The sequence below is a fragment of the Oreochromis aureus genome, linkage group 10 (assembly GCF_013358895.1).
Source record: "Oreochromis aureus strain Israel breed Guangdong linkage group 10, ZZ_aureus, whole genome shotgun sequence".
Lineage (NCBI taxonomy): Eukaryota > Metazoa > Chordata > Actinopteri > Cichliformes > Cichlidae > Oreochromis > Oreochromis aureus.
This window is the reverse complement of record NC_052951.1, coordinates 9235677-9256263: the sequence shown is the minus strand read 5'-3', so window position 1 is coordinate 9256263 and position 20587 is coordinate 9235677. Positions and strand designations below refer to the sequence as shown.

General features: G+C 39.4%; 1 protein-coding gene across 6 annotated transcripts in view; it reads right to left on the bottom strand.

The window, feature by feature from the left end:
- LOC116313115 (unconventional myosin-XVIIIa-like) overlaps positions 1 to 20587 on the bottom strand; it is a 59339-nt gene that overhangs the window by 27858 nt on the left and 10894 nt on the right. For 2 of the 6 annotated variants that reach the window (XM_039618468.1, XM_039618465.1), the window contains exons 3-23: positions 17035 to 17118; positions 16274 to 16300; positions 15333 to 15392; positions 14450 to 14537; positions 13917 to 14023; positions 13653 to 13829; positions 13313 to 13523; positions 13037 to 13179; positions 12739 to 12839; positions 12497 to 12560; positions 12225 to 12369; positions 9427 to 9597; positions 8476 to 8566; positions 8007 to 8199; positions 5913 to 5999; positions 4262 to 4400; positions 3064 to 3223; positions 2786 to 2972; positions 1962 to 2187; positions 1766 to 1875; positions 692 to 757 (exon numbers count right to left, since the gene is read on the bottom strand). In XM_039618468.1, coding sequence (XP_039474402.1) covers positions 692 to 757; positions 1766 to 1875; positions 1962 to 2187; positions 2786 to 2972; positions 3064 to 3223; positions 4262 to 4400; positions 5913 to 5999; positions 8007 to 8199; positions 8476 to 8566; positions 9427 to 9597; positions 12225 to 12369; positions 12497 to 12560; positions 12739 to 12839; positions 13037 to 13179; positions 13313 to 13523; positions 13653 to 13829; positions 13917 to 14023; positions 14450 to 14537; positions 15333 to 15392; positions 16274 to 16300; positions 17035 to 17118 — 2637 coding nt within the window. Of the gene's footprint in view, positions 1 to 691; positions 758 to 1765; positions 1876 to 1961; positions 2188 to 2785; positions 2973 to 3063; positions 3224 to 4261; positions 4401 to 5912; positions 6000 to 8006; positions 8200 to 8475; positions 8567 to 9426; positions 9598 to 12224; positions 12370 to 12496; positions 12561 to 12738; positions 12840 to 13036; positions 13180 to 13312; positions 13524 to 13652; positions 13830 to 13916; positions 14024 to 14449; positions 14538 to 15332; positions 15393 to 16273; positions 16301 to 17034; positions 17119 to 18829; positions 19732 to 20587 lie in introns of those variants that run through there. The other 4 variants (XM_031730684.2, XM_039618470.1, XM_039618466.1 and 1 more) reach the window with 3 other exon arrangements.

Sequence of the window (20587 nt, the reverse complement as noted above, 5' to 3'; positions counted from 1 at the left end):
GTTGGTTTGGTGTAATTGGCATGCAAGTGAGACAGGTTGCCAAGACACCACTGGAATGCTTTGTGAATGGCCAACTGTGCATGTCTACTTCTGAGCCCATTTCACACTCCAAAGTGTGGCACCATGTGAAGCCGCCTCCAAACCATTCTTTTGTCATGTGTTTTATAAAAGGGCCATGCACACCGTACAGTATCTTGGAGCATAAGTCCCCCTCTTTTGTACATTACTGTTTGATTTCATTTTGACTGATGGCCACTTTCCAGCTGATAGGATTTTAATGTCCATTTTGAAGGAGTGTTTACTGTGCAAATCATACTAAGGTTGTGGTGAAAAACAGAGAATGCATTAAGAGGGGAAATTTGCTCTAATAACCTGAAAAGAACATAGTAATTATGGTAATATATATGGGCACGGTAGAGACATGCCTCTTGGGTAACCACTGGCTAAATAACTTGAAGAAGGGACAAGGCTTGGCAGGTCTCCAATAAAGGATGGCAAACAAGCCTCAAAGAGGAACAGGTGTACTGAAAGACACATATCCCCAGACAGCAAGTGTCATAAAAAAAGAGTTGTGTACTACTGCTCTGTGGTGTGAATTTCAAAACAGACACTGGGAGCAATTCATAGCAAATGTTTATTCAATACATTTTTAAAGGTGTTCATTTGTTTGTGATGTGTGGGCATTACTCACCCTGCTCAGACCCATGTGGTAACTGCTCTTCTCCAAATCCAAGGACTCCAGTAGCTCCTCTACAGCCTGAGTAAATGCATACATACACACAAACACACGTTTAGCCTTTCAAAAGGTGGATCCAGTGGTGCTACTGACACCACAACAATTGAGCAGTCTACAGTTCCCCCTTATCTGTCATGTTTAATAACTACAGTGCAGTTTTCCCCTCTTCTCTCAGTCTGGATTTTGTTTTAAAACTAAGTCAGGAAGCAAAAGAAAAGATTCAACAAACCAATTACAACTTGCCCCCTAAAATCCACCTGCTCCTAGTCTATTCATCATGATCCCTGTTTTTCTTGACCTAGTTGCAGCTCTGAACACACACATCCCATGTAGAGTTACACCAACCCAAAGACTAGAGCCCCCCCCTCCCTGTCCAGCCTGTGTATACTGTCCGTCTATTGTTGTCTGAGCCTCGTCTCTCTACTTGAGACTCGACTTTGAAAGACCACATCTAGATTACACCAAGAGAGGTTTGCCACGAATACTGAGGGGCTTTTGTTTGCCAGTGTTTCCACAGAAACTCAGCTCCAACACACTGACACAGGGGAAAGGAGTTATATACTCCCCTACCCACATTCTCTACCTTGCTTTCTCATTTCTCTGCAGAAACAAACTTCTGTATTTTTCTCTACTACTCTTCAACTCGTGTTCCTTTCATAGGTCTTTATAATGAAGCTCAAGCCATCCAATTTTTTTATAAATTTAAATTAAAACCAACAAAAGTACTACTGTCACAGTGTAATAACCATGGCATTTAGAAAAATAGGCATTTTTATTTTTGTTTGCAATAAAGCACTTTCTAAGCCATGATATTGATCAGCTTCTTTCACAGCCATTATAGTGATGAAGTTAAGCTGATTAGGTCTTTACTATTAGCCCTGATGAAGCTTTATGTCTCTGTCAGTAGGCTGCTGACATCAGGCTGTTGAGATCAGGTCATGAAGCTGCCTCCTCACATCATCAATCTTCACTGTGCTTGGCTAGCGGCACAGCTGTACATTTTACTCCCTCTCTCAGTGACTGACTTACTCTCTTCTCGTCCTTCACTATATAATTTCTTCCGTGCTTCTTGGTGAGATGCGGTGCCAGCACATCAAAGCGTCGTCGGAACTCAGAGAACACCATGTGATCAGGATAACCTGTGAAAACCGGTATTGAATAAGATTTAATCTGATGGGTTTTTTTTAATACACATGCACAAGGGGGTATGTTTGCTTTACCTCACCTTGTCTGTAGATTCTTAAAGCATCAAGCAGCTTAGATCCACGTATCTGAGCACGGAGCAAGGCTACATCTAGCTGCATTAAGCTAGGATCTCCATTCTCCCCTTGAGCCTCACATTCCACTCCTTTGAACAGAGATCCACTCAGCGCCTTGAGGGCATCCGCCTTGGGCAATATGCAGTGAACAAACTGAATCCTGGACCTCCGCAACATGTCAAGAAGCGCATCCTGAAAAAGACAGAGCAGGATTATAAGCAACCTGGTGGGAACAGGTCAAGAGTTAATGCAGTGTCTTCTAATAATGCACAAGTTAAGGTTTTTAGTTTTTGACACTCTTGTTGAGAAATATGTTCTTCTAAAAAGTAGTGGTACTGATAACAGCATTAGTAGTAGTAGTAGTAGTAGTAGTAGTAGTAGTGGTAGTAGTAATAGCAGCTGTTTTGAGCTGCTCCCGTATTCACAAGGGGTCACCACACCAGGTAGCTCCACATGTTCAATTTTTTTTTAATAATAAATAAAACATAAAACACTGGAGGCTCTTTTTTAATGCAACCCCAAAGAAATGTCTCTTCAAGGGACTGAAACAGGATTCTTGTTAGACAAATGTGTAAACCGCTACACTATGCAGCCACTAAAACAAAACTTCTTAATGGCTTAATGTCATTTTCTCTGTTGCCGCTAAACAACCGGCCTCTATTTCATTTATAAGACTTCAGGTGGAGTCAAAAACAAATTTAAAACTTTCATATTTACAACAGCATGTCTGTTTTGTTGTGCCTTGTGGTGCTCCACATCCCCAAGTAGCCATTACACCCTATGCTCTCACCACTTGAAGTTTTATCTGAATGCACAAAGACTTCTTCTTGATGGCAGCTACTCCTGTGACGAAGGATTTCCTCATGCTAGTAGCCCGGCGCAAAGACAGCTGGGAAACACCTTCAAGGCCAGCAACAGACCCGGACAAAACGGTGGTTCCACCTGTGCGGTTCATGAGCAATGAGCTGATGATCTTTCTGTAAGAGATGCAGTAATTCAGAGTGTGATGTTTTATAACTCAAGTCTGCAACACCAAGGAACAACAACTCCCACATGTGGGATACTTACTTCTGCGAGTCCTGTAGGAGAGACACAGCATTGGTAGAGGCGGGATTCTGCTTGGCATAGCTGAGCCACCCTCGAGCATCATACTCCACCCAGTCTGTCCCATGGCTGTGGCCCAGCAGGAAATTGTGATCTTTTTCACTTTTCAACAGGAAAGTGTGACCTAAAGTATGCAGCGAGATAATGAGAAAAATCATATTCAAGACTTCAGAAAGGGGTTTACTGTCTGCATGAGTTTAACAAAGCAAGTAAATTCATCACATCCTAATTAGTCTGGTGTGTGCCGCCTGTCACAAACCTGCATAGATTTTACTGATAAAAACATCATGATGAACAGTCTGTTCCTAGTAAACCTTATTGTTTAATGGGCCACTTTCACCGTGTAGTTTTAGTGTGAGACATTTAGATCCAACAATACTGCACTTTCATAGACAATATAACTGTCTGCCGCAAGCATGATGTACTAGGTCATCAGAGAGATGCTGATAGACTAAACAGAGGAGCTCAAATCTGACCTATATGAAGAGTTTTAATGAGAATTCTGCAGCTGAGTGGCTCCATAGTGTAGTGGTTTACACTTTCGCCTAGCAAATGAAAGCTCCCTTATTTGATGCTAGGAGGAGACAAATCCCTTTGGGGCTGCGTCAGGAAGGGCAACGGGCGTAAAAAATAAATAAATAAATCTGCCAAATCAAAGCTGTGGAGCTACCCACTGTGGCGACCCCTTGTGAATAAGGGAGCAGCCAAAAGTAGCTTTAATGAGAATCCACCAGCTGTTGTTTTGGAGTACTAAAATGACAATTTGCGCACCATTTTCTAGCTCTATTAGGGAACTTTTTAAAAGCTTCAGTTCTTATTGTTAGAGAATTGCTAAGAAAACATACGAATCGGATATCTGTGACTGCTCTGCAGAACAACAGCAACTGGTTAAATTAAACGAGATATTGTGATTTGGAAACTCCATATTATAGTATAGCTTTAATGAGCTCATTTAAACTGAGACAATACAGCGTACTATAAAACAAAAGGGGAGTTCATATATATACCCATCCAATATATAATGTTAATAAACGTGTTTGTTTTTATTTCTTTTATTCTTTTTGAAAATGAAAATGAAAAAACAAGGATTTTCTGTTCATTTCTGAGAAGTATTTGTATTAGTGTGACCTTATGCATGTGTGTGTGTGCGTCTTCCCCTTGCCTTTACTCTCGCCCTCAGCAGGTCCATAGTAGCTAAACAGGCGTCCCAACAGTGTTTCCTCTGAACCCCCAGGCTGCAGTGCCTCCTCCTCCATCAACCACAACAGACCCCGGGCCTCATCTGTTCGCACTGTTCGTACCTGTCCACACACACACACACACACACACACACACACACACACCCCCAAATATTCTGTTTTACCTTTATGACCCTCTATGCAAAAGATTTTACAAAAGGAATGTCAAACATGAGTAATAAACATCTAGTTCATTTTAGTGTTTAATGGAATATATTGATGAGTCACAATATATTTAAGGTATTATTATCCACCTCCTACAAACAATAATGACAAAGCAGTAAGTATTAATTATGAAAAATATCCTTCAAATGCCTGGTGCTGGCCTCTGTAGCGAGTGTTTGCTTAAATATAAGCCATTCTAAATGTCAGCGAAAATACACACTCTCTGTTTTCCCCAGTCTGAGCAGTGTATCACAGACATGGTGATATTATTAGCAGTGGAAATTTAAGTTTCAAAAGCATTTGTGATGCAAGCATACTATTAGCAGTTTACTGCAATAATACCATCACAACAGTTTTAACTTATTACACACAATTAAAATGGGGAAAATGTGGAAAGTATAAAGGGAGAAGAATTTAAATAATGCAATTAGTTACACAATTAGCATGTCATTGTTGAATAAGGGTATGCCAAATATATGTCACCATAATACACAACACACAGAAGCGTTCACTTTTAAGTCAGAGACATTGAGCATAACCCCCTGTTGTTCAAGCTCACGAGAAAACAATCTCCACATTAAGGTAGCTACTGTCTAAATCCACCCTGGGAACTTTGGCTTAAGAAGCAAATCCACAAAACCAAAAAATGCTTTAGCAGCCATCAGAAGTTGCACTGGAGACATCCTTATCAGCAGTGCACACTACGCTGACTACAAATACAAAACAGGTTATCAGTTTGGAGAAGACATGTGACAACTATGAGGCTTGCAATGAATCAAGCATTAAGGCTGTTTGTGATAACAGATGTCTGAGCTACAACAGGAAAAAAATATCTGTGAGGGAAAAAAAATCTTTGATCAAAATGTCTTTGCACTCTAAACAGCATAGATCTTTATAGCTGACTTTAGAAATGACTTTGAAGAATCTGTGTTATTTTTACCCTTCGGTTTTTAGTGTGATGTACTACAGTTCACTGCTTTTGATGACATTCCCATTAGAGTGGGGACCCTTTAAAAAGTAAAGCACTCAAACCAAACACATTGGAATTACAGCAAAGTGATCTATGGACTCTCTAAACTCGGCCATTTCTGTTTCCATGGTGCAGATCATAGGCTGGAAAGGCCAAACATTGATTTTCTTTCTTGAAGTCAATTCTCTAACCTTTCTTTTCTTGCTCCCACCCTCTCTTTCTAGTCTCTGCCAAACAAGTCTAACATAGAGAGAAGTCTTCTGATGCTTAGAGACGTTATTCAATTTTTTTCTTAATTAAAAAACAAAATATTGTACCCAGGGATTAACATTAACATCTGAAAATCAAACACTTTATGGTACTAAAACCAAGGAAAATGAGAAATTATACAAGTTAGATGTGTGATAATAAAATAAAGAAAGACAATAAAACAAGCGTACCAGTGCTTGACTTGAAGCTTGGTCTACCACTGCCACAGACAGAGATGTGCTGGTTTCTGTGTCGTCAAAGGAAAGTTCTATGTTTTCCTGGAGGACAACAAAGAGATTGACAGACTAATGACCCATGATGTCAAAAAATTAAAAAAAAATGTTTTGAATAATGAAATAACTAAAAAGATACATCTGCGATTTCATTTTAAATTAAATTCATCAATCAAAATCGTTAGAAAATAGGATTTTGAATGCTAAGCCGTTTGAAGCCCATTGTCATAGATCAATAAGTTGGCAAAATATGTTTATCCAAGTATACCCAATTATTAATGAAAAGTTTTTTTAAGTGTGCATATGTATAAAAAAGTTAAATGTATATGTTTCCCTGACTGAGGAACTTACAGTCCCTTTGAGGGAGCCAATATGCCAAAAGATCCTGATATTAAGAATGCTTAGAATATCAGTTTAATGAATAATTAATAATCCATGTCGTGTTTCAAGCAAAATATATATTTTTTAGTTTTGAACTATTAACATGATAAATGAGAAAGTGACAGAGAGCAGAAGATTTTTAGAGAGGCAATGGTACAGTGGTTAGAACTGCTGCCTCATAGCAAGTAGGTTCAAACCTACCACCCAGCTGGGGGTTTCCTGTGTGGGTTCTCTCTGAATACTCTGGTGTCCTCCCACAGTCCAAAGACATGCATCTTAGGTGCATTGGTGATTGCAAATTGCCCATAGGCCTGGTTTTGAGAATGTCTAATTATCCGTTTCTGTGTGTTAGCCATGTCAATGACTAGCAACCTGTCTAGAGTGTACCTTGCTTTTTAGCCTATAACAGCTGTCACAGTCTTTATATTTTACCACAGCTCCAAAATTTAATAGCATTTTATAGGTTAACTACAACTATTTTAACTTGGTTTAAAAAAAGGAACAAATACATTGTTATTAAGCAATAAAGATTTGACCATTTTGGTTGCAGCTCCATTAGTCATTTCTAGATTACTGTAGCACATGATAAAAATTATCTGAGATAAAGCTATAGCTATAAAGATTAAGAGATAAAGTAACAGTACATGTTAACAGAGTGGATCATGCTCCAGAAAGGGGAGAAAATCCTGGCATGCTAATAATGTGGCCACGACAGATGACAGTGTTCAAGTTGACTGTGTATGTGAAGTCTCCCCACTGATTTTTGTTCTCTGCTGCGGAGAGTCCATGTACAGAGGAACGCAAAAAAACAGAAAAAAATACTAGCCAGAAAGCTAGAGCGCCCAACAGCAATTTATTCAAAAATATAAAGGCACACTGCGTGTGCTGGTTGTGTGTATCACAATTTAACCCGCCTGCCTGTCACTGTGATTGTTAAGACTGTGTGCCGTTTTAAATGAGTTTGACCCAGTTTACAATGACAGTTTCACAGGTTCTTATGTTTTCAAGATGTACTGACAAGAGAGAATTACACTACACACATTTATGCAATACTTCATCTCATTCCAACTCCATTTCTGCCATGCAAAGGATGTGGGTGGGAAATCCCAGGATCCTTTTTCAGAAGCAATGTATCTGAAGCAATATAATCAGGATGTCTGGGTAACTTCAGTGTGATATCAGGTGAGCTTTTAATAAAAACATTTTTGCAATGAGACATAACTGTAAGTAACGAAAGAAAACTTTCTATTTATCCTCAAAAACACTAAATCCTATGGGATGACTACACCCACAGTTATGATGGTCCAGTCCTGCTAGACAGAACGTTAAAGAGGACAGAAGTAGAATAGATCTTTAGGGAACAACAGCACTACTGTGCAGCTGGGCGTTTCTCCCAGAGGCAGCTGTGAGTGACTTTACTTTGATCTTGGCAGAAGCGGTGAAGACTGGCATCACTAATGAGAAGGTCTAACACATGAACTACTTTGACTTGTCACAGCTTGTGACAGGTGGAACAGATAGTGTATCTGATGTGTGTACACATACTCTATTGGAGTTGATATATCTGAGAGAAAGGACCAGACAAGGGGAGAGAAAGGGTAGGAGGAAGGCAGAAACAATGAGAATGAGGCTGTTTGTATGCACGGTGCATAATACTTTACATGGCATTACCTCCTTGTATCGCTCCAGCTCCTGAACAAAAGTACGCTGGTAGAAGAGGGTCTGCAGACGCTCTTGAGTGTAGTTGTGGCACAGGTCCTCAAAGGTTGCACCACATTCGCGCTTAGCCAGCCTTGGGTTTTGAAAGCCTGGTGTGTCCACAATGATCAGAGAGCACAGGGAGTGCTGGCTGGATTTCAGAGCCCTTAAGCAAACATGGTAAATACATATACACACATAACATTAGCAGTGCCGTATTTGACAACCTTTTGATATAACCTCATCTCATGCCACTATATCCCTAACTGAAATAAAACTGGCTCTAATACTCTCAATTCTTGTTTAAACACAAATGATGGTTACTAAAAGTGACACATAAGGCATCTACATTTTTCTGTTGTATACCGGTTCAGCACAATCATGACATCGTCATTACAAATGTAATGCATTGTCAGTAACACACCAGAGAAGAAATACTAACCGGTTTATTAGAGAAATGACGATAGTGAAGAGTTCAGAGTAAAGCCCGGATGCCATGGCTTCTAAGCACTCCATTGCTGTTGCTTTGGATGCTGGTATAAAACGCACAGAGTCAGAACAAATCCTCAATAGCTAATTCACAATATCTCCATCAGCAAATAACACAAGAACCAGTTGAATAGGAAGGAGGAATGTCAACATGTTGAACTGTAAGAGCTTTACTGAAACTATAGCAAAAGCATTTGATTTAGAAAGCAACTACATTTTCATGATATTCAAACACATTATTTTCAGAGTTAGAAGGTATTGAAAATGCCTACAAAAGTGTCTTTCTGAAGCAGTGTCATTTAGGGATCAGGTGTTTTGGAAATGGTCAAATCAAACTGAATACTCATGTCTGTGCCTAGAGGCAATGGCCACCTGTTAAGCTTTCATAATTCATTATACCATCACATAAGTGAGTTTATTGTTGCATAGGCGATATATTCATGTGTGCACACACATCAATGACTATACGCTCATGAATGAGGGGAGATGCAGGGAAGGAGAAACAGAGGTCATTTCTGTCCATCCCTACTGTGAAAGACCTTTAACTGAGTCGTCATGCCCTTCAGAATGTACTGCAGTCTAGATGAACCAACACGTGTGAAAAATCAATGTGAGGCAATTATGATTTCAGGGACAATGAATGAAGACTGGATCCAAAATTGCTTGTCCCAACATACTATGTGCACCTATCTGTCAATAGCCATTGTAAAGCTGTGGTATTCATTACCAAGATAAGCTTTACTTTTTCTCTCCGATGCATTTTCCCCTTGAGTGATGAGCAGCAGCATGTGTGTGTGCATGTGTAAATAGAATGAGAGTGACAAAAAAAGAAAAGGTAGGGAGAAAGGGGGTACTGTGAAGAATAAAGAGTAAAGAGTATGGTGGTAAATGTGGTGTGGAGTACCTGCATCTGCCGTGCCATTTTCGTCAGAAGCCTGGCGAATAGTGCTGGCTCTGGGCAGGGTGCCCTTGGCCTGGTGCTTGAAGATGGAAGAGGAGAGCTCCTCCAGGGTGCAGCCCAGCAGGTAGGCTGCCTTCTGAGCCCACTCATGACGTGCAAATTGTTTCCTGCCAGCTGAGACACGTGCATGAAAACCTCCATTAGCCCTTCTGCCAACTATTGCAGGCACATGGTGACTTTGTGACAATACTGTCTGTGACAGGGTAGGATTATGTGTCTGGTCGAACTGACACTGACACAGCTGATAAAAACATGCACTAAAAGCATGTTCCAAAGGGTGGTAGTCTGAATACATTTAACTACTGTGGAGACGGAGACACACACATACACACACACCCACTAGCATCTATAAGGAAAAACCTTATTTCAATTGTTTAATACTGAAAACAGGTCTATTAAATTGAAATTATAATTGCCCCTTTTATCTTATTGAGAATGAAAGCAAAATTTATCATTAGGGGACATAATTAATTTATTTACATAAAGACTGCTGTTGGGAAAACCAAGTTTCCCTTAATCTAGCGGCTGAGTGATGCTAACATACAGATATGAGTGCCAACTTCAGTTTTAATCCACCATGAAGTGGTATCTTCTAAGACTTAAGAGAGAAACTGTGGGATTTCAGACAAAGTAGTGGGCTCTATCTGTCTCATCAGTACTGCAGAAGCCTTGCATACTTCTCTTATTGATAAGGGTGGTTATGAAGACAAGCAAAGGCATTTAAATATTTACTTTGATAGATACCAGGCAGCACAATTACTTAAATTCCACTAAAACATCAAAAAGAGCAAAGTGGGTTTACCAACATGAATGAACATTGCAGAATCAAACAGCAGATGGCTGTACGACTTTTAAAGATAAAAAAAATTACATATGTACAATATTTCTTCTTAAGTACACAGAAAGAGTATGCCAAGTCTCCTATCCATACTTATTCGATGTAAGTGTTCACTACACAATATACAGAGAAAACTAAGTTCATTTCAGGTGGTCCCTTAATTAGGTTTTGGAGATCACTGCTGCCCTCTTGTGTACCAGAATGAAGTTACACTGCCAATGGATTTATTTCATAATCTGTTTATTACTCCTTTTGATAACCAAAATGCAAACTAGGCCCTTGGTACAAAAGGGCTATTTAATGGTCTAGACTGTAGACTATTATCATTAATAAATTCCCATAGACAGGCCTCTCAATGACTTCCTATTCCTACCCCTGACATTGCTTCTTCATAAGAATTAATTTTGAAAACGAAGACACCAATCAAATGTATTGCCAATCAGAGAGTTGTTCAGAATTTTTATTCCCAGTAACAGACAGTATTTATTGATTTTTTTTTTTTAACTATTCCCTGCTTTATTCTGCCATCAAAAATATTGGGAGCCAGCTGGAGGGGATCACTGCAAATTATTTGGCAAGCTATTCTCATAAGTAACTGGCAATTACAGACAGGCACTGAAGAGTGAGCAAACGTATCAAAAAACACAAAATTCAGCACTATTGCCACTGTTATCACACATTTTTTGTGGTTTCTCTGTTGTATATTATCCTGCTATTCAGTAATTAATTTATTTGCACTACAACAGCAATTAAATCCTTAAATGGACAGTTTTTCATTTGCTCATCTGTGTAAATGTGCCCACTTAACCTCAGTTAAAATTAAAACAAAACAAATTTCATCAACCAAAAAGTCAATGCTAAATATAAATAAACACTTAAATCTGTGTTTTGAAAGTACTTAAACGGTTAATTCTATCCTTTCTATCCTTCCAGTGGCCTTTTATAATGACAAAAAAAAGGATGTGATGATTAACTCACCTAAAATAAAAATCTTGTTGGAAGCTACAGCTTTTACAAATGTCAGCTATCTAATTTTAAAATGTTAGTCAAATCCTGATAAAAGGGCCGTTCTATTACTCTAAAGGAAAACAATCTGTTGCATTAGGTTTCATCATACGAACAGCTTTAGACAGAAGCAAGTTCTTGTGTTCGTGAGAACTGCTGTTCCCATTAGTCCTGTAATGCATCTTTATGACAAAATAAATGTTTGTCAAGAATTAGATCAAGGTTTTTCTCTCCGTGAGCAGCAACGGTGTTTCCAAGCAATTAGATTCAAGAAGTTTGTCATTAGTTTCAGTTACTCAAGCACAAACAGTGCTCTGATTATTTAATATGTTCATGCAGTAAGGAATAATAAGGTAAATCTGACAGGGGTTCAGATCGAATAAAAAATACAATGTATCACTTCACTGGCAGCCACATACTATAAAGGCAGCAATAATTCTGTACCACGAAGTCTTGAATGATTCCCAGTGCCACAGCCCACCACCACCACCACCACCCACCCCCCACTCCACTCAAATGTGCTAAGATCTAAAGTATAAAATTTTCTGTAATGGCCTAGATTTAAATGTTCAGCTGCTGATCATTGGAGGAGCTGTGCACCGTGTACTTTTAATGTATAAATAAATGTATTATTCAGTTATTGGGATTACATGTGATTGCATCACACAGCACATGTTGCCAACAGTGAGATAATGCCAGCTTGATATCTGTCAAATTACAAAGTGTTATAAAAACTATTTGGGCTAACAAAGGTAATTTCACCATAATTATCTTTCATTGTGTGCACAAATCAAAAACAACATTTTGCTTTGTCACTGGAGCCTGTTCTATAACAGCAGGACAAACGTCATCTCCAATAGGTGATGCAGTTGTGCAGAGTGCATTCAAGCAATCTTACCCTTGGTGGTTCCCGCAGCCCCAAGGTGGTAAATGGCCCCAAGGATGAGCCAGAGGGCCCTCTGCTCATCACCACTGATCCCCAGAACCTTCATGGCTGCTTGCAGTTTGGAAAACTGCTGAGAGGCCCGCTGTTTATCCTCTGCCTGGCAGATTCACACAAACATAACTTGAGCTTCTTTTTTGGGGGGGTAAATCTTTAAGTAAACTTTTTCCCCTTCCATTCCTGGTTGGACAAAACAAGCCAAGCTTCTAGTATCCGGATGCATTTACCTTAGTTTGTGGCATGATTCCAAAGGCACTGCTTTCAGCAAAGTGGTTAAGGTGCAGCTCAGTTCTAATGAAGAAATTTAAAAAATAAATAACTTACAAGACATTAGTGAACACAGTTAGGATCAAAGGGAAAATAGGAAGAAAAGGCAGCATTATAGAGCACTACAATATATCTATGTAAAAACCAATGCAGTACTGTAGTGGATTTAGATATTAATTGACATGAGCGTATTAATCCCTACCTCAGAGAGCTATCTACTCCAGCCATTAGATAGTAAAAAACATTAAAAGTGGACTCTCCATCTGGTCTTCTTGTCACTCTCATCTTCTCCAAAAGCATTGTCTGAAAGACCAGGGCAGAACACGATATTGAAAGGATGGCAGAAATACAATATTATGAGCAGATGAGCATAATAACAAAGACTGAGTTTGGTGAAAATATACACCACTTTATGCCTGGAATGAAAATCAGTTATTCATTAGGAATAAATTCAACAGTTGAGTCCAAGTGAGTTAATTAATAAATGTGCTTATCTGTACCTGGATAGAGGCTGAGGTCACCAGGCCCGCCTGGTCAAAGTCCAAGGAAACAATGTGGGTGAAGCGACTAGCATTGCCATTCATGCACGTAGAAGCATTCCCAAAAGCCTCCAAAACAGTGTAGACTGCCTGCCATTTTTCCGCTACAACAAAGATCGTACGCTGTTATTGGGGAGGGGCTCAACAACATCAATCATAATATTGGCTAAACTTTTTTTTTTTCTTTTTTTTCTTTTTTTTTTTTTTTAAATTCAGAGGACATCCTTTCCAACCTACTGGAGAATGTTCTATTGGTGCTTCCTGCGACTGTAACCAGATACTGGATGATGTGTTGACAGTTAGTGGTCTTGCCACTTCCACTCTTGCCCAGCAATACAATGGACTGATCCTGGCGAGTAGTCAGCAGGTTCCTGTAGGCAGCCTGTGCTAATCCATAAATGTGAGGAGCTGTGTCATCTCTTCTGCAGCCCTTGAACATTTGCATCACCTGGAAAGAAGGACTAAATTATAGTGGTTTTACATGGATTACTACCACTGGAAATGCATTTTCTCCTCACTACACTCTCATTTATACTCTCCCACAAGAGATGTGTCACATGTACTGGCTACAGCCTACCTTCTCCGAATACATTGAAGGGGCACTAATGGGGTTAATGACCACCATGTTGGGCCCAGCGTGGGTGTGCACCAGGTTGCTGCCATACCGCTGCCGCAGAGAGTGCATCACACTCGACTCGTTCAGATACTGCAGAGAGGCCAAGTCCTCCACTCGGTCAAACGCTGGAGGGTTTGCCTAGAGTTCAAAGTCAGAAGAGGTCACATACTCCACAAGTGTCATCTGTAATTAATGAGGTTCACAAATGATGAGATGATTAAATACCTTCTCTACATCGTCTTCATCTACATCCAATAAAGATCCATCACTCTCCAGGCGGATTTTCACCTTCCCCTCTGGCAGACAGCCTGTCTCCATCTTCAGGAGAGTTGCTGCACCACCACAAAGTGTGGAGTTAATTAATTATGACACATCATTTCAACCTGAATGCAGAAGTTTCATTTCATTTTGCATGTCTAATACTATGTGGCAACTGTATCTTTTTCAATAGTGTCAGAGATTTAATAAAATGTAACATACATTCAGTTTTGAAAACATGGTTGGTTTGATCACATGCAGCCTGAAGTAAAGTGAGCAGCCTGATAACATCAAAATTTCAAAAGCATTTCCAATGCTTCACACTCCCACATTTACAGTTATGTAATAAAAGGTCAAACAGAAACAGACCATACCAGGAGAAGCAGAAAAGAGGTAAGTTTGTTTTAATATAGTTATAAATAGAGGCTAAAAACACATAAAAAAATCCATCTAAATGCACTATAATGCATAATTTATTTAAATATAGACATTTTACTAACCCAAGGAAAATCCATCCTTGTGGACAAGCCATACTTTTTCAGTGTTATACCAGGTTTTCTCTGCTGTCAGCTGCTCCTCAGTCTTTACCTGTTAGGAGAGGTGAAAATCAGTATATGAAAACCTGCATAACCAATTTCTATTGGATCACTGATTAATAAATCATACAGCTGCATAATGGACTTTCAAAAGGATTTTAGTTCACTGAGTGGAGGGCTATATGGTTTTGAGAGAAGTGGTATGTTTTCATTTCACACTTCCTATATTTATGTCATTTACAAAAGCACCCCTCCACAGAAGAACTAGACTTCCCATGACTCTCCTTTTATGAACCTTTCAGAGCTCACACAGTGATTAACTCAGAGGGTGCAGTTAAGATGTTCACTATAAAGACATTTAAGGTGGAAGGCTAAAATGCAGGAGGGATTTATCACAACCAAGTCCAAACCAATCACATATAGAAAAAAAAACGCACAACTTGCATGAACTGAACAACGACACACACACACAGCATAAAGCCAAACCAGTTAAAACAAGTCAAGTGAAGAGGGAGTAAATCAAGTCAAGTGTTTGGAGGTAATAAAGTAGGTAGCAAACAGCGAATATGCACCAAATAGTAGTTTCTTCCTTGAAATGCAACAAATTTTTTAATTAATGAGTACTGACTGAGTAGGCTATTTCTATTCCTTTACTCAGATTTAACTACAATGATTAAGTCTATAGGGAAGGTTAATTTGGGATTTATGGGTGGTGAATGTCATTCACGAGGCTTTCTGTGACACTCATGACTACTTTGTCCCACACAAATAACACAAAAAAGGACATTCCACTTGAAACACTTGGGGATGCAACCAGAATTACAACCAGCTGTAGCCATTATCAGACCTTAGTTGCAGCTGAGTGTGCTGCCTGAAGGATGGCCACAGGATCCTCAACAAGTTTGGACTGGACAAGGGAAGAAATCAGTAAGTTTAGTGCTTTATTTCAACACCTATAGAGATTCAACTGACATTTACAACCGCATGAAGAAACAATACAAAATGCAGAGTGGTGGAGAGAAGTAAAACAATAGGTCAGAATGTGTAAAAGGTAAAACACGAACACTGCAGCAAGGCCAACAACAGTGCAACACCACTCAAATAAGTGATTCATTCAACAAATTCACCATAAAGTCCAAAATAATGATTGCATAACTATAAGAAACACTGTAACAAAAATAATGCACTGATTACCAGGATGCATTCAACCACACATACAGTGTGTGGGTTTGTGGAGAGAGCATAAACCTCATTAACAGTTATTAACAGTCACAGTTATGCACAGTAAGGTATGTATATCAGAAATGTCAATGCTAATGAATTTTGCAATACATAGAGAAGTGTATGGCACTTCAAAAACAAAGATGTAATCAAATATCACACATAAAGATATACTCAGCTTTCCATGTCACTGACATGCTCCTAATACGAGGTGTTAAAAGCAGTTAACTGAAGAATTATGAAAATATAGCTTCAGTATCTACATGTAGTTCCATAGTGCAAAAGGAACAATAACATTACATAGCGACATGACACACCAAGCCCACTGTAAATGAAATGGAGCAGTGGTAAAAATAAATCTTGAGATTTTCTAAAGTTTTTATGCTGCAGTAGTACACTCCAGGCCTCTGCAACAATTATTTTAAAGACAAGTGGGCAGGCACAAAAAATGTATTTTGTGCATATATATATATATGTTAGAGAAGGGTCAGTAGAGGAGAACAAGCTTAGACTCCAGCACTCTACAGCTGAAGGGGTGTGTCAAGCCCACAGCACAGCAAGCTGTACCTGAGAAGATTTGTAGCCTCTGGTATGCTAGCCATGTAAACAGCAAAGTGGACAGCAGCAAGTCAGGATCCAGTGACCCACAGGAAAGCATAGAGACAAAAGATATGGATTACGACAACAAAAGAGCAGTGCAATGAGAATGGGTAAAACAAGCTCATTTCCATGTTTTAAACATTGAAAACAAGTAACTCATTGCCATATAACCAGCACTGCCAAAATAATCAGTGTCAGAGTACATGGTCATTATATGACTGAGAATGAAATGAGGCTTACACAAGTCCAGTGCTTCTCTGGACCAGATAGTAATGCAATTAATGCTACAGAATTAATACAAATAAGGCAACGAGCCAGAAACACCGAGCTTAAGCTGAGCAATATCAGTGGTGTAGAGGTTATCTGGAAGAGTAAAGGGAAGCAGGATGCTTTCAGAAACAAACGTTACCAATCAGTCTTAGGGTATATAAATCAATTTGCTAAAATGTTATGACTTACATAAAAACCAGACACAACTCGTTTGTCTGAAGGTTTCCAGTTTCATAGCAAGTGGTTGATAAACATAGTAAAGCCTCGAAGCGGAACTGTCTAGCCAGAAGGACTATGAGCATTGCAGAGGCCCAATGACAGCCTCTGGAATTTTAGGGAAATCAGGCCTGGCAAACGGAAGCCTGTTTGCCCATTTGCCAGGCTGTGGTAGTATTATGCTCCTGAATGTAGGAAAACCACAGTTTTATGTCAACCTTAGGAGCAAACTTAGCACACACCTGTTCATTTTTTGCAGACTGGGGTAGGACAACAGGGGAAGGTTTACCATTGGAGACCACAGGAGGGAAAGATGTTTCCTGCACCTTTGCACGACATATAAATACCCACAAACACACAAACAAACATGCACACACACAGATGGAATTAACATGATAACATGATGATGATGACAATTAAGTTAAACCTTGAGGTATTTCCTTTTAACTTTAAACTAGATTTTAATTAGAAAGCTAGAGCCAACTTCAAGAGACGCTTGTTCAAACTAATTACAATTTTCCAACTAATTCAGTCAGGAAATGGGTAAGGGCAAAAAGCTGTTCAAGAAAATTGGATCATTAAACAAGGCGGTAAAGATTAATGGTTGAAGGCATTGAATTGTCGACGGTGGTTTCAGCAACAATCAAATGCAAATTTCTTCAAAGTAATGAAATAATCAAAATCTCAACCTAATTTTCAGGCGCCACTCCCCAAGAAATCTCAAAGTTGCATCTGAAATTAACCCATCAAAAAGTTCTATGCCATTGTTCTGTAACTGCAAAAAGCTCCGTTTCTCTACTTCTGTTCCATAACTGCTGCTATACTTGAAGTTGTGAATCAAAAAGTATTTTAAGTTCCAATCAAATATTGCTTGTTTTTTTTTAATATACATAGGAGCAAGTCAAAGTAAGGCTTTGACAATCTGTTTTCAATTTCCCCTCTACGGGAAGCGGCTAAAAACTGGAATTAAACAAATTATTGAAGTTGTCAAACATTTTTTTCACCCCGGGTATAATTTAGTTGTTGCTAATTGTAATGGCTGAGGTCTGCCATTGTCAGCAACATGACTGTTGCACAGTCATAGCTCTAGTGATAGCAGAAATATAAAAATCACTAGACAAAACAAACCTACACTAATGTTTTGTCACACATAAATTTCCAAGATCAGCTAACATCTTGTTCCTGACATTAAAAGCCGAGTCTCTCCCTAGAGCAGTTAAAAACACTATATCCCTCAGCAAAAACACCAGGTGCATCTCTCTGAAATCCAATCCCTCACTCTGTGGCCAAATACCCAACTGTTCACCAGATTTCACAGACATCTGCTGATAAAATTTTCAGATGGTAGGCTGACAGACAGAATGCCAGAGACTAAATAACAGGACAAAAACATAACTTTGTCTGAATTATAAAATGGAACTTAGGATACAAAAAGGTACATCCTTAAAGGGATTTTTTTTTTTTAGCAGATTTAAATGTTTACATAACCAATTATCTGCTCTGTAGAAAAAAAACACTCTTCTCTGACACTGTTACAAGAGAGTTAATGCTAACCTGACCAAACATTTAAAAAAAAAAAAATCATCTTTATTCTTGTTCCCATCTTTAAAAGCATTGCTAAAGATCCTCTCTCTTAGTGGTGCACAGCAGACAGAGCACAGTTTCAACTCTATCTGCTGAAAGTCACAGTAATGAGATTTAGCTCAGTGCTCCAACTCATCAGACAACTACAGTGCAGGTCATGAACACACCCTTATACCCACTGATGAATCTGATGATTAGTTTCCATATGTGCACCACTTCCCTCCACTTATTCAAGGCAGCGATTATATCAAGTTATTTGGGGGGATGTATTTTACTTTAACTAATTTTGTTTATAACAAAGATTAGCTCAAGTAAGATGAATGCATAACCAAAAACAATCTGTATGATGTTGATCAAGCTCATTTATGAGAAAATCGGATGAATTAGGAATGATGACTTAAGTTGTGCTCCACCTAGTGGCTAAGTAGCAAACATGCACTTTTCACTCAGTACCTCTGGTTTCGTTCCAGCAAGTGGACGGGGCTTTGGGATGAAACCACCAGGAGGGGCCAAGGGATCTGTCTTGGGGACAGGAATGAAACCAGGAGGTCTTATCAGGGGATTCTGTTTTGTGGGCAATGGGCTTGATTTTCTGGTGGGGATGAAACCTGGTGGTGGAGTCAACACGTTCTGCTTGGGGACTGGGATGAAACCAGGAGGTGGGGCCAAAGGATCAGGTTTGGGTGGAGGAATGAACCCAAGTGGAGGGGTGAGGGGATTAGACTTTATTGGTGGAGTGTTTGGAGCTGCAGTAGAAGGCACAGATGGAACTTCCTCCGTTTTTGTCATAGTGGTCTTTTCTTCAACATCCTCCACCTTTCCGTTCTCCTCTTCCTGCTTCATAGTGTCTTCCTTACGGTCCTGGGTGCGGGTGCGAGGCCGATGTTCCTTGGTTCTGCCTCTTCCCATCAGGCTCGTTAGGCCCTTGGATATATCATCCTTTTCCTCCCCAGCAGCACCTGTTTTCCTGACCGCAGAGTCTGTAGCAGATGCCGAAACTGCGTGCTGGTTGCGCTCTTCTGTTCCAGCAGGAACCACTCGTCTAACAACTCTTCTGACAACCTTCACCACCTTTTTACCACTAGAACTCTTCTCGTCACCTGGTGTGTCTGGACCTCCCATGCCAGTGTTGTTATTTGCCTCTTCAGCTGGTGATGTGCATGACTGTGAACCACTTCCTGTCTCCAGACCAGGTTTAGGAATTCCCTGAGGTTGACCCTTATCTATATCAGACTGGATTTAAAATTTCAAAGAGAATTATTTTGAAAAGGATTATTTAAATTGCTCACTAAGGTTAGAATCAATCAAGCCAATTCAATAATTCATTTTCATTAAATCTCAAAATTACAGTATGGGCAAGCCAGGTTTTTATTTTTTTATTTTTTCTTGAATTGAGTCTACAGCTGGATAAAGGGAAAAGAAGCAGTCCAGAGATTCATGCACAAGGCTACATATTAGTATTCTAATGTTAGTTTTACACAATATAAGACAGGTGGGACTATATATAATCAAACTGGATTCATTATCAGCAGTCGTTCTGTGGGGCCAGTAACACCTGAGGGTGCACAAAGTCACTGAAAAGAAGAACTTGGATGGGCCCAAAAATATGGAACAAAATGAAGCTTATTATTTTTTACTTTTCATAAATCATATTCAAATAAGACTTTACTGATGCTATTGCACTGGCTATTAATTAAATAAAGACCTGCTGCCCATGGTTCAATTATGATAGAGTGGGTGCCCATCAGCTACGCCTGGTGATTTTACTAGGAACTGTATCTCTAGAAGACAATCGTTAGCCACTCTCCTTTTACCACACAAAAATGGTTTGTATCATCATCACTCAAACATATGCAGCTGAAAAACACTTACATCTGGCTTGTTCTCAACCTTAACCTACACAAGAGGAAGGAAGAAAACAAATCAAACCACACCTTCAGATCATGGTTACTCTCTTAACATAAATATTCAACAAATATTCAACAAAATCACTGAATAATGAGATGAAATCAAAAGGGAAAAAAAACAAAAACAAAAAGGGACTTTCCTTTTGCTCCCAGAAAGAGAAGCGTGATTTATATGCCATGGTGATAGGCCAGAAGTCATGGATTTAGCTGGATGAGGTGAAGAATAAATGGATGGAATGGTGAAGGGGGGTGACAGCTGAAGACAGCCGAGAATGGGAACCTGAAGATGAGCAGTGGGACACTG